At 39.9% G+C, this 12,188-nt stretch overlaps 1 protein-coding gene across 7 annotated transcripts in view; it reads right to left on the bottom strand.

The window, feature by feature from the left end:
* Nucleotides 1-11,985, bottom strand: part of MYBPC1 (myosin binding protein C1) — a 63,816-nt gene extending 51,831 nt beyond the window's left edge. For all 7 annotated transcript variants that reach the window (XM_085049600.1, XM_085049594.1, XM_085049597.1 and 4 more), the window contains exon 1: nt 11,848-11,985. In XM_085049600.1, coding sequence (XP_084905726.1) covers nt 11,848-11,872 — 25 coding nt within the window. In that variant the 5' untranslated portion in view covers nt 11,873-11,985. The remainder of the gene's footprint in view (nt 1-11,847) is intronic.
* Nucleotides 11,986-12,188: the final 203 nt, after the last annotated feature.

Here is a 12,188-nt window from a genome sequence, read left to right as displayed (position 1 = left end):
TTACAACTCCTGACATTCTGTCTAACATCCTGAAATTCTGTTTAGTTCAGTGTAGTTCAGATTTCTCTCTTTCTACTCCTACTCCAGCCAAATGAAATTCTTCTTTTAAATAACCCAAACCTAATTAGCCTGTGATATGTATTTACCAAAATAAAATTCTTCTTTTAAGTAACCCAAACTTAATTAATCTGTGATATATATTTACCAAAATCAGTTTCACTCATCAGAATAGTTTGATCCCACGTTCAAAAGTATGACAATACCTACATTTTATTCTCAGTTTCCTATCCCTCCTGGAAATAGTTTGTTAATAATTTTTCTCTAGAAGCAAATATTTTCATTTAGCTCAAGAGATTCCCAAGGGAAAATTGAAAGCAGAAAACACCACACTGTGATACCAGAGACAGAAGAACACTGGCTAATGCTAACACCTTTTGTGAAAGCTTCAAATGGTAATAAAATATACCACATTATTGGATAAAAAACTTCTGAAACCACAGAACTGCTGCTCAGGAATGACAGTAATTTGTCCTTCAAATTGAACAATATAATTTCAATGGTAGTTGTACTTCTAATTATAGCATAAAAGTCAGCAATAAAGTTGAAAGGTCATTTATTTCAAGACATGAGTACTTAACCACTAATGAACTTCCTTCCAGATATCCAGATAATTTCCAAACCAGCTCAGGAAACATTTTACCAGTCTGGAAAAATGCCTTTATCTGGAAAAATGTCTTTAGTCCTGTTCAACCCAAACCACAACACAGTTGTATTGCTGAGCTCGCCTGAAATAATTCACTCTGAACTAAGGAAATAATTTGCAGTGTTGTTTTATGGAAATCCCAGAATGGGAGTGATGCTCTGCATAATTTAGTGAGTTCCACAAATGACTGCAGTGCATTCAGAGCAGCCCTGAGAGTCATGGATTATGTGCAGACTGTGGGAAATTATTCCACCCAGGGAGATTGGCTCTCAGGGAAATGCTGACATCAGCACAAGGCTGTGGTGCCATGAATTCATGCAATCCTTCTCCTTTTAGCCAGTTACAAAGAAATATCTGAGACATGCTGGTGGGTTTCATTGTCACTAAAATTCAGGCCAAAACATTTCAGCAGTTTAAAATTAAATCCTGCTTGTGTTCCCATGCTGTAATTTTTGATCACAAACCTTTCTTTGACATCCAGGGCAAAACCAGACATTCCCATGTTGGGATTTCCCAAGCACTGAATTTCTCAGCTTGTTATCAGCTCTTTGTCAGAGCAATAAATGCTACGACCAAGTCTCAACATCATCACGACTGCATCCAAATACCAAATAAGAAAAACACTTGCTAAACTCCGCTTGGCAGTGGGTGACAGCTAACGTGATACTCTGTGATCTTTGCAAGAAGGAAAAGTCTTCTCAGGCTTCCTTCAGATGGAGCTCTGTCCTGCCATCTGCACCTCAGCCCTGTGGGGAGGCAGAGGCACCGAGAGGGATTTCACAGGAGCTCAGCTCGGGGCTGTCAGGCGCCTGCATGATTAGGGATTGCTCCGAGTAGTTCATCACTAATGATCCATCACTGATTTCACCCCAAATTTTTTACCCAATGCTGATTTTCTGTCGTCAGGTTTGTGGAGAACACCTCACTCGAGATGAGGGAAAAGAGGGTAGTAGCATCCATTTTTTAATTTGCTAAGTGTAACTCAAACTTATGGACCACAAAACCCAGGAAATTCTGCTTTTTTGAAGTTTTAGCGTTCCAGTACAAAGTGGATTTGTAATTAAGTTTGGAGAAGATTAAAAAAAAATGCCCAAAGGCTGGCAGTACTGGAAAGCTTTATATCAGAGTTGCAGTATTGCTGGCAGTAAACACTGAAAGAATCAGAAATTGCCCTAAAACTCGGAAACTTACTCCTTTATTGGGATTTCTATGTACTGACTTCAGGAGTTCTCTCTTTTTGTAAGCTTGTTTGTATGGAAATGTATTTCTTGGCTCAGATTCCTGGGATTCAGCATTGTGCTGAAAAACATTCAGAAGCATTTTGCACAGGTGGAAATTTAGGAGATCTACATGAAATCCTGTAGGTCCCTTAGTGGGTATTCATACAAGAAATTACAAACATCCCTCTGTGTTCCTCCTGTTAGTATTTCCTACCTCTCAATCTCACCCTACATCAATGAAGATAACTGTGAGAACTGTATGCCTTCACTTAAAAAAACAAAAAACCAGAAAAAAAACCCCAAACCACTCAGCTCTGCCTTCAGGGAATGTTTGCACACAGCAGGATGTTTGCAGACAAGCTGAGGGGGTTTGCATCAGTAAATCAGTAAGTGCTATGTATGGAAAAAAGCTCTTACAAAGCATGACAGCAAAATGTGTTTAAGATGCTGCTGTGAATTACAGTCACAGCTCACAGCATATGGTTTCTCTCCAGCTAAAAAAGCTGCTGGGTAAAAGAGAAAACTTCATTGCAAAACATGGAAATGCAAAACAAGGGCAAAGAAAAAGGGGCACAGGACAGAGGTCAGATTTCCCCTTTAAAAATAGGGCTAAGGAAAGCTTAGATGAAAGATTAGTAAGGCTGGAGGGAATGCCATGGAAAAAATGTCACCAGGCATCTGACCCTCTGTGCCTTCACTGAAGTCTGCATCTGTGGGGGAGTGGCAGCCACAGTCTCCTTTTGAATTATGCTCTTCTTTGGGTCTAAAATAAGGTTTTTGACCTAGATACTATGTTCTTCCAAAAGCACGAGGTCCCAAATGGGCTGCAGTGTGTGTATGTATATCTGTATATCTATATATCCACATGAGTGTCACACACCCAAAGCTATTAGCCTCCAAATTACTCCATCTGATTGGCATTTCTCACGTGGCTGTTCCTAGATATCTGAAGCCACAAATATTCTCCACACCACCAGGAGTCAGTGTTTTCTGTAGTTTTTGTGGGAGCAATGATTTAGTGGTACTGGAAACGATGAAAGCTGTTGGAAAAGGATGGACAGGCAATGCTGTGTCCATCGAGGTGTGCAGATGTTTGGAAATGTTGCATTTCAGTTCAGAAAACAGGGAAAGGTCCAACTACACACACTCAATCAGCTCAGACTGATAAAAGGAGGTTTTTCTTCCTTCTAGAACTGTCAGAACTGGTGCTAGGGACCATAATTGATGCATTTCTCCTCCCCAGAAAAGACCTCGTGGCAGAGAGCTATGAAAATAAACACAAAACCCCTGAATTTTGGAATTCAACACTGTTCAACAACTTTTTTCCTGCTCTTTCTAGTCCACTAGCACACTGGAGTAGGTGAGTATCAAGGAGTAAGACCTCTCCCATCAACTGAGCCAATAAAATTGTCATTTGGGGTCTCTTTCAGTTTTAGCTGCATTTGTATTCAGTTTAATTTTGCCACAACTTCAGGGATTTGGGAGAAGGAAAAATCTGGAACAGGCTTTTGGACCAGATTTGCAGGCTGGCTGAGCAAAGCATGACTCCCCTTTGAGAAAAAATGATTATGCTGCTGTGTGAGTTGCTTTTGCTCCATCACTGCCTATCCTGTTCCATCCTGTCAGTCCAACAGAAAGAGCAAATCTCTCTGTAATTAATGTCTGTATACATAGGGCTTTATAAGATTTATAGAGAGCTCTCTTTATACATAGAGCTTTATAGAGATTTATAAGCAGAAATCTGTAGGAAAAGGGAATCTTCATGTCTGTGGTTGACTGCAACCTACTCTTGGCACAAATGACCAAAATTAGGAAGTTATTCTGGGCCTGCAAAGACATGATGAGAGTATTTTAGTACAGATCTGTCTCAGGAAGCATCAGGCTACTACTGAACAATGCTTTCAGTTGCTTCCTTAAAGCACCATTTGATCCTGCAGAGAATTAAATTAGAACAAAACTTTTTGTAATAATCACCTGATCAAAATAACTCGCTGGAGTTATACCACCACATATAAGGACAACTGCCCTGGGAAGTGGATCACACACTATTTTCAACTAGTAATAGAGCCAGGGAGAGCAGATTATGTAAGAACTATTTCCTAATCTTCAGGGAAGGGAGAGCAATGACTGTATGGAACATGTCTGTCCTGCAAGATGCAGCAGCACTGCCCAAATAACAAGTTATTCTATTTGTGGTGGCCTTTCCTGAAACAAACTTAACTCTGTGGCAAACTACACTCCATGAAGCAATTTTTAAGGTGGTGGGATTTTGAATTTTTTTTAAATGTTCCAAGACTCTTGTCATATTTAATTTTCTGTTCAGCAACACCTCAGTATTTCTCCAGGAGGTCTAATGTCCTGGATTAACCTGCACCTAGCACTGACAGAGAGCAGGGCATGCAACACCTCAGTATTATGACCTCCAACACAACTCCCTTTGGTGAATGCTGCATATTTTAGGGTCTGAGAGGTTTCTGAGCAAAAATCTGTCTTCAGACTTCTCGAATTCAGAGTAACTTTCCGTGCCTCCAGCATCCCAGGAAGTGGTGAAGATTAACTGAAACTTCCACCAAAGCACACTTGCTAGAATGGCTTCCAGGGCATCAAATCCTGCTGTACACAGATCTGGATTTTTACTCTAATTCTTCTCTAAGATGCCTCATCCTGGCTGAACATCTGCTAGGTCAGTGAGCTCTAGGAGCTAAGACCACACTGAAAAAATTAGGGAAAGTTCCAGAAGCAGGAATTCATGGAGATTTGTAAATCTATCCATGTTTTGTCGAACGCTTTGCAGAATATTCAGAAACACTGTATTATTTAACATAAAAAGTGCTTTTTGCTCATAGGCACAAATATGACTGAGGTAACCAGTGATTCATCTAACAGCATGAAGCTGCCAGAGGAAGTGAGAGTAAGCTTGAGTAAAAAGGATGAAGATTAATTATTATCAATTTGGACAGGAATGCAACTTTCTGTTTCCTCTTGTTGAAGGAAAGTAAAGATTTAATTTTGAGTTGATTTAAACACTCGGCCACGAATTAAAATATATTGACATCTTCTCATGAAAATAAAACAAGTAAAAGCATAAGATTCTCCAAAATAACAGAAGAATGGCAGTAGAGCCTTTCTGTATTGGTATTATTTTATTTTTATCAATGCATGAAGCAGTTTGTAGACTACAGAAGGGTGCACTCCTCTCTGCTCAAGGAAATCCTAGTGTGCTCCCTATTCATTGGGGAAGATCTGAGTATCACATACAAATAATGGAATGTAACTCTCTCTTTGTCTTCGTACAAAACTGCAGAAAATCCTTAAACAGAAATTGAACAAACCATAGACTAGCCCTGCAGATTTATTGCTATGGTGCTCAGAAAAAGTGAGCCACATGGATGTGTCCAGGATGTGAGCTGGGAGTCCAAGCTGCCATTATAACCAACAGAATTTTTTATTCACCATAAAATAGCTGCTCATGGCTCAGTTCTCACACACAGAGGTGAGGCTCAGATGGTGTAGGGTGGCTGGCTGTCTCCTAGCTGCTATTCCCTGGCCTCCCACAGGTCCTGAGCCACATCTGCCAGCCCAGGGTGGGAATTCTGTGTGTCTCAGGCCATCTCTGTGGCACTAGAGCACCTATGTTAGGCAACTGCTGGCTGGTCAGCTGAGGAGCAGCAGCCTGAGCACCTCTGATTTAATGAGAGGCTGTCTAACCCCACTGGGAACACTGAGTTCACTGGCACATAGTTCCAGTTGGGTATCTGGTTCCTAACCCACAGATCCTCTGGGACACTGTAAAGACCAGCAGGATCTTTGGAGGGTTGCAGAGTTACTGACATTTTCAGTGAGCTAACATGGACATTCATCTCAGGCAATTCCTGTCCTCCTGAATGCTTAAAGCACCCACAGCTCTTCAGAGCTAGAAGAAAATCTCCTGGTGCCATAAAGTGATGATGGAATGATGGAAAAATGGCTTTAAGTATCGATTAACAGCAGAGAAAAAGAGAAGCCTTTGCTTGAAGTCTGCAGAAACAGCATTTCTTTTTTGCTGAGAGCAGAGAGTGGGCTGGGTGGGATGAGAAGGGGCTGTCTCTCAGTCACACAGCTCCTCAGACTCAAGAGATAAAACTGCTTGCAGTGGGACTGAGAAAACTCTAATTACAACTAAATTTAACAAACCTATCCACTTGTCTTCTCCTTCGTTTCACAGATTTTTACATTGAGGGCAAAGTCACATTAGTGTCTGAATAAGAAATTTTTTTTTTTTCTTTTTCATTCTAGAGCAATTATTAAATCAGGACCTCTAACTTACTGGAATCTCTGCATTTCCATGAATGATGAGTCCAATATTCACCCCTCTCCCAAGGGAAATTTCCCCAGGTAATTTATTTTCAAACTCGAATTGCTCTTGCCCTTTCAGGAACACTCTGGATGTCCCCTGATGAAACATGAAATTCACTCCATGACTTATTTTCCAAGGACTGTTGATGTCTTGGGCAGCTACAAGTGTTTTCCCAACTGAAGTCCCCCCAATCTCTCTGCTATTTTGCTATGCAACCACCTCTTTTCAGACCCCTGAAATTAATACGAATAAACTCATTCAGTTTCTCATGGAACAGCGGAGTAGAGCAGCATGGATGGTTTTTTTAGAGCTCTCTTAAAGTGATATATTTAGGAGGTATGAGGGGAAAGAACTGGGGAGGCCTTTATTTATCTTCCCAACAGGTGCAGTGCAGGGAGGCACAAAGGCAGCGTTGGCTAAATTCAGTTTTGCCAAGTACAAAGCACTCCCTTCTCTGCTGAAAGAGTGTTCCCTGCTTTCCTTCTAAACCCAATGTGCTTTTTATTTTAGTGTGAGAATGTTTAATATTTTATTCTTGTGCACAGATGCACTGTTTGGAAAAGCTTTTCAACTCGAGTAAGAACAATAAGAAGTCAAGCAGATCGATCTTGCATTATCCTCCTACAGCAGTACTAAAATAAAGTCAGAAATAAGAAAAGAAGAAAAAAAAAGGCAATGCAGTGCCTTCAATTTACACCATAATAAAATATAAAAGCTCGAAGGTAAACCATAGTGATTGCTCTTTGCCAGTGTTAGGGATTTTCAGTCAATTTGATCAAAAAACTGCCAGAAACTCAGCAACAATGGGAGGAGAAGGTCAAAGAATAAACCTGAGATGCTCTGCTCTCTCCAGAGGAAGTGTGGGAGCCACGCTCAGGAGTTAGCAGTGGCAGGGAAAAGCAATCTAAGAACAGCACAAGCTGAGCAGGAGGAGCTCTCAGACAGAGCTCAGCCCACCTGCACTGCTCTGGTTACAGCACAGAGGCGTAAGTTTGCCTTCCTTCTGGGGAGGGCTTAGAATTTATTAGCTAGAGGTGATGAAGAGAAACTTTCTAAAGAATTGAGAGGGAAAAGAAGAGAAGGGGTTAGGGTTTCGCTCTCTCCCTCCACCAGAACTCATTTACCTGAGATTTGACTGCAGTGCTTGCAAATGATACAGACAGGAGTGACTGGGAGTGTGATTTGGCTCTGAGAGGGAAGGAAGTTAAAAATAATGGGGATTCATTCTGCAGGCAGGGGCAATGATGATGGCAGGAGATGGATGGCTGTGTGCTTCTCTTTTGCATCACTGTGCAGCAAGGGGAGAGCAGCTGCACTGCCCAGTGTGGTGCTATAAAAAATGGTTATACAGGTCCAGCTTCCTGCATGGGAATCACTAAACAATGTGGTAAAATGTTCACATGCTGGGATATTCAATTTTCAGGAGAAATTTCCATCAGCAGTTTTAATTCTGACACGAGCCAAATCTTTATAGTAAAGCAGAATTCCCATTCAACTTTTTCACCTAGGAAACTCTGACTAGCCTTGAAAATATGATATTAAAAGAAATCTGGCTTTAATTAGCTCTAAACCAACCTTTATGCTTAGATTATTTTCCCACTGGAATGCTGCTCTACATGTCTACTTATATGATTTATATGACTAAGTGATTTGTTTGACAGTGACTGTTACTTTGATATATCAGGCAGTCGTATTATTTAGAGTATTGCATATATAATGCAATACTCTAAATACTCTATCTGCAAATACTCTATATTTGCAATATAATGCAAATATAACAATAGGAAAAAATCTTGTGATGATAAAAAACTAATTATGTTTAAAAGCAAATAGATTTAAAGGCTATTTCCACTGTATGTCTTCAGAGAGAGCAGTGTCACCATATCTCCAAAGGTCTCCACTGACATTTATATCTGTTTATCTCCTTTCACAAATTGCTTCATGTTTTACAGATTGTTCTTCTAACAGACTGTACATGCAATCAGCTTTCTTCACAACTTTTACATCTGTGCTATTTGTAGATTGAATAAAATTTCACTCAAACTCTGCCTAAAGTAGACACACTGATTTTAATTTTGATTCCTTGCCAAAACGTGGATGCTCCAGGCAGCATCATTCACACAGAGCTTGCAAACACTTCGAAAGTGAAGTTGGCAGACAGTTGATAAATGCTTTGGCTCAAAATTTGGAATGATCCCCTAACTCATGGCCACGAGTTATTTCCTAGATCGGGGAGAATAAATAAGGCAAATTTACAGAGCTGCCTACTGGGGACAGACTTGCACCTGTCCCTGTGGGATGATGCCCACAAATAGTTTGAAAAGGTTGCTCTTGAGAGACTTGGCACTTTTACAGAGCATGTCCAAATGCCATGGCCTGTGACAGCTTAAGAGGGCACCTAATTAATGAGCAGCTCTGATGATGAGTATTGGTTAAAGGGAAGGGGGGAGAGGAAAGATTGACTGAGTGATTGCAATAAATGGCAGGAAGTAATTAGGTGAGGGAGGGTTATTTTATCAGTCACCAGGAAAGCTAAAGGCTGTTGGATTTCAATGCACTGGTTAAGGTCTTTGGCCACTCAGTCACACCCCAGTTACCCACAGGGATCAGTTAACCCATTGATGTAAACTTCACTTTGCACACATATTTTCACCCAGATAAGACAAAACTCATACAACACCACGACCATCTACTCCAAAGAAGCCACAGCTGATATTCTAGACAGGAATTGACTTTTTAGGAGCACCAAAAAGGCCTTAAATAATTAGTCATGGAAGCCTGTTTCCACCAGGCTGAAGCTCTCCAGCAGCCTTCTCTAAGCTGAGTGGTGTGTTTAATTTGGTGATCCTGTTTGTTAAGAGCTCTTTGTGAGGCTGCACTCTCACCAAGTCGGGAATTTTCTCACTTTGTTAATCTAATAATCTTAAAATAGCTCAAAGAGCATTTGGCCTGAAAAAAAAAAAACAACACCTGGGAGCTTTATACAGCACAGCCTTTGAAAAATTCAGCTACCTCAGAGGCTGCAGTGACAAAACACCACAAGGCTGAGATTTTCTTAATATTCAAGTGTTAGTTTGTGATTTCTCAACTACTGCTTTTATGGGTTGTTTTTAAGTGGCTGAACCTGTGCAGATGAGGAGTATGGGATGATTCAAGGTTGCTTCTTTTGGAAATGTCAGAACAACACTGCTTAGGTGCCCATGTGATGCAGAAACCTTAATCCTCTTTTTTTCCCTCTCTGCTTTCTATTGTACTCCCCAACAGCCTCACCAAAGGTTCCTCAGAGAGTCCTTCCAGTGATAATTTCCAGAATTAGTCAGTCCAAGGTTTACCTTCATTGATTAATTGCCTCCATCCCTTGATGCCTTGGACATTACACGAGAGCAGGGGTTTGATGATCGTGTGAGGTTCTGAATTCTTGCTGGTAGAGCTGGTGTGAGCAGATCTTGTCTGAATAGCAGTATTGTGCTATTATTGGTACCAAATTCTCCTGCCAATACTACAGTAGGTACTCCTAGTTACTCTACAATGCTGTCACCAGCTCAGGTGAGCTCTTGATCAACAAAAAAATCTTCAAGAAGCAACAAATCCCTGAAGTACCATAACACAAAGCTGCTACTCCCCTGCTCTCCTGGCTGCAAATAAACTGGGTGCAATAAGGAATAACCAGACCCAGCTGTGTCCTTTCTCCACAGCTAACTACCATTTGTGAATTCTAGCCCCATTAAGGCAGAATGCTTTGATATTTTTTATATCTTGAATACTGACTCCTCAAAAATCACATTTGTTCTGCTGTCAATATGTTGTTCAGAGCTGCTAAACTTATTTTGTAACACAAACAAGGAGCTGCATTGGCAATCACTGCACTGCAAGAACATCTTTGAAACCATCTAATTTTAAACAGAATGAGAAACATGAGCCTCCAAACTCATTTTCTTCAAAGCACACATCTTCTGAAAGTGCCTAAATATTTTAGGGTTGGGTGCTTTTTTGGGTAGACAGCAACAGAATGCATTCTGATTAAAGCGCATAATACCCAGTCAAATAACAGCTCAAATAAAAAGGACACTTAATACATGTGTAAATAATTTGAATTACAAATCAGACACTCTAGAAGGGGCTTGGCTCTGGCTCTGATATGGAGGATTAGGCTCTTGTATTAATACGTGCACTTGGTGTGGCTATTTTCAGAGGGATGCTTCATCTATCATTGTCCTCGAGCACCGAGCAGGGCCAGCAAGTAAAGTGATCACATTGCTCTGTCAACACTGCTTGCTTAAGGCTCAGTCCTGCAAAAAGTTTAGTTTGCATGTGTCCCCAGCTGAAGGGGCTGAGAATGAGTGATGTTCCTGACAGTTGTTCTGCTCTCACCTTCCAAAAAATCAGAAAATATTTTTAAAAACCATCTAAAAAGGTTTGTAAAGTTGGAAAAATCAAATTCTATCGATAAGTCAGTGTTCAATCCAATGTATTTATGCAAGCTATACATGCTGATCTATAATATCATTCAGAATTGATGGGAAATAAATGCTAATTAATGATTTCTACACTTTCCATAAGATTACTTTAAAGATTAAATTCAGTTTTGCATATGGGAATGCATTAGGGAAACTGTGTGTATAACTTTCACGCACCAATATTTAAAAGCATATAGTCTGCATATTATGGCTTTGCAAAAGCTCTTTGTATAGTGAATGTCAAAACATAATCATCAAAAATTCTTACCAAAACATATGGATTTGAAAGAAAAATACAAGAAGAGCTATAGAAATAATGTAAACAGAAGAAGCTTATTTAGCTTAAATTTTCAAAATTGTTTAAAAATAAATATTACATTAAAAAATATTAACTCTTAGACCCTGAACATTTTTCTTTTTTTCGCTCAGCCTCCAATGGACAATTCCATGTCTCACTAGCAGACTACATACTCAGTTTCTTTGCTATGAACTTAAAGCACCACATTAGAAATAAAGGGCCAATATTACTGACTCTAACTATCCTTTTGAAACACAAAATAATAATTTCTGTAATGTGGAAAAATTAATCATTCAAGTTCAAACTGTACAGAAAAACTTACTCCATGCTTCACTTATGCATCAGATGTGTAGAATAGATTTTCATCAGAACCTTAAAACTGTTTCATAAGCACATCCTTCCCATTCAATAACTATTAGAAAATTGCATTAAAAACATATCACTGTCCTGACTCTTTAAACAATAAAGAATGCTTATTCCCTCTTTTCCAGAGTTTAGATAGCTCAGAATAGAGGAACCACAAATTGCACTGCAGAAATCCTGTAGTCCTTTTAAAAAACGAATACAACATTTACCCAATCAAAGAGTTTCTCAATACCCATTCGAAGTCATGGTTTATTCTCTAAAACAGTTTGTGCTTTATCCCTGCCTGAAAGCAGTCTCTTGGTTTAAAAGAATCAGTGATCTCTCATGATATAACGATGCTACATGGTTATTTTTCCTAATATTATTTGTGGTTGGTATATTCAAGATGGTCTGAAAGGTGATTTTTGTGTGAGAACTCCTAATTCCTGTAATTAAGAAACGCTCAGGTATTGTTCTGCCAAGCTTACCATCTTTCTTGGTGGGTTCCGGCATTGCTACAAGAATTCTTTATTCCCAGGCAGTTTCAGCCTCTCAGATGCAGCCAGTAGTACCCCAAGTCCAGCAGAGAGGGTGTGAGACCAGTGTGACAAGCAGAGGGTAAGAAGAATTCCTCTGCTTTATATACCGCGGCTGAAATATCAATCAAAATAGCACCTCCTCTCTTTTCAATGCAAACACTCTGAAAATTGACAGTTATGGGAAACCCTTCACATCTGTTGTCTGCAGCCTCTGCTCCCTTGGCTTTTGGAAGGAATCTCTGCTGCATTGCACGGGGCTGATGAGAACATCTCTAACTTTCTAAATTCAG

Source organism: Lichenostomus cassidix, chromosome 1Ab (genome assembly GCF_008360975.1).
Source record: "Lichenostomus cassidix isolate B80296 chromosome 1Ab, HeHo_3.0, whole genome shotgun sequence".
NCBI classification, from domain to species: domain Eukaryota; kingdom Metazoa; phylum Chordata; class Aves; order Passeriformes; family Meliphagidae; genus Lichenostomus; species Lichenostomus cassidix.
Note: the sequence above shows the minus strand (reverse complement) of the source record. Positions and strands in the feature narration are given on the sequence as shown.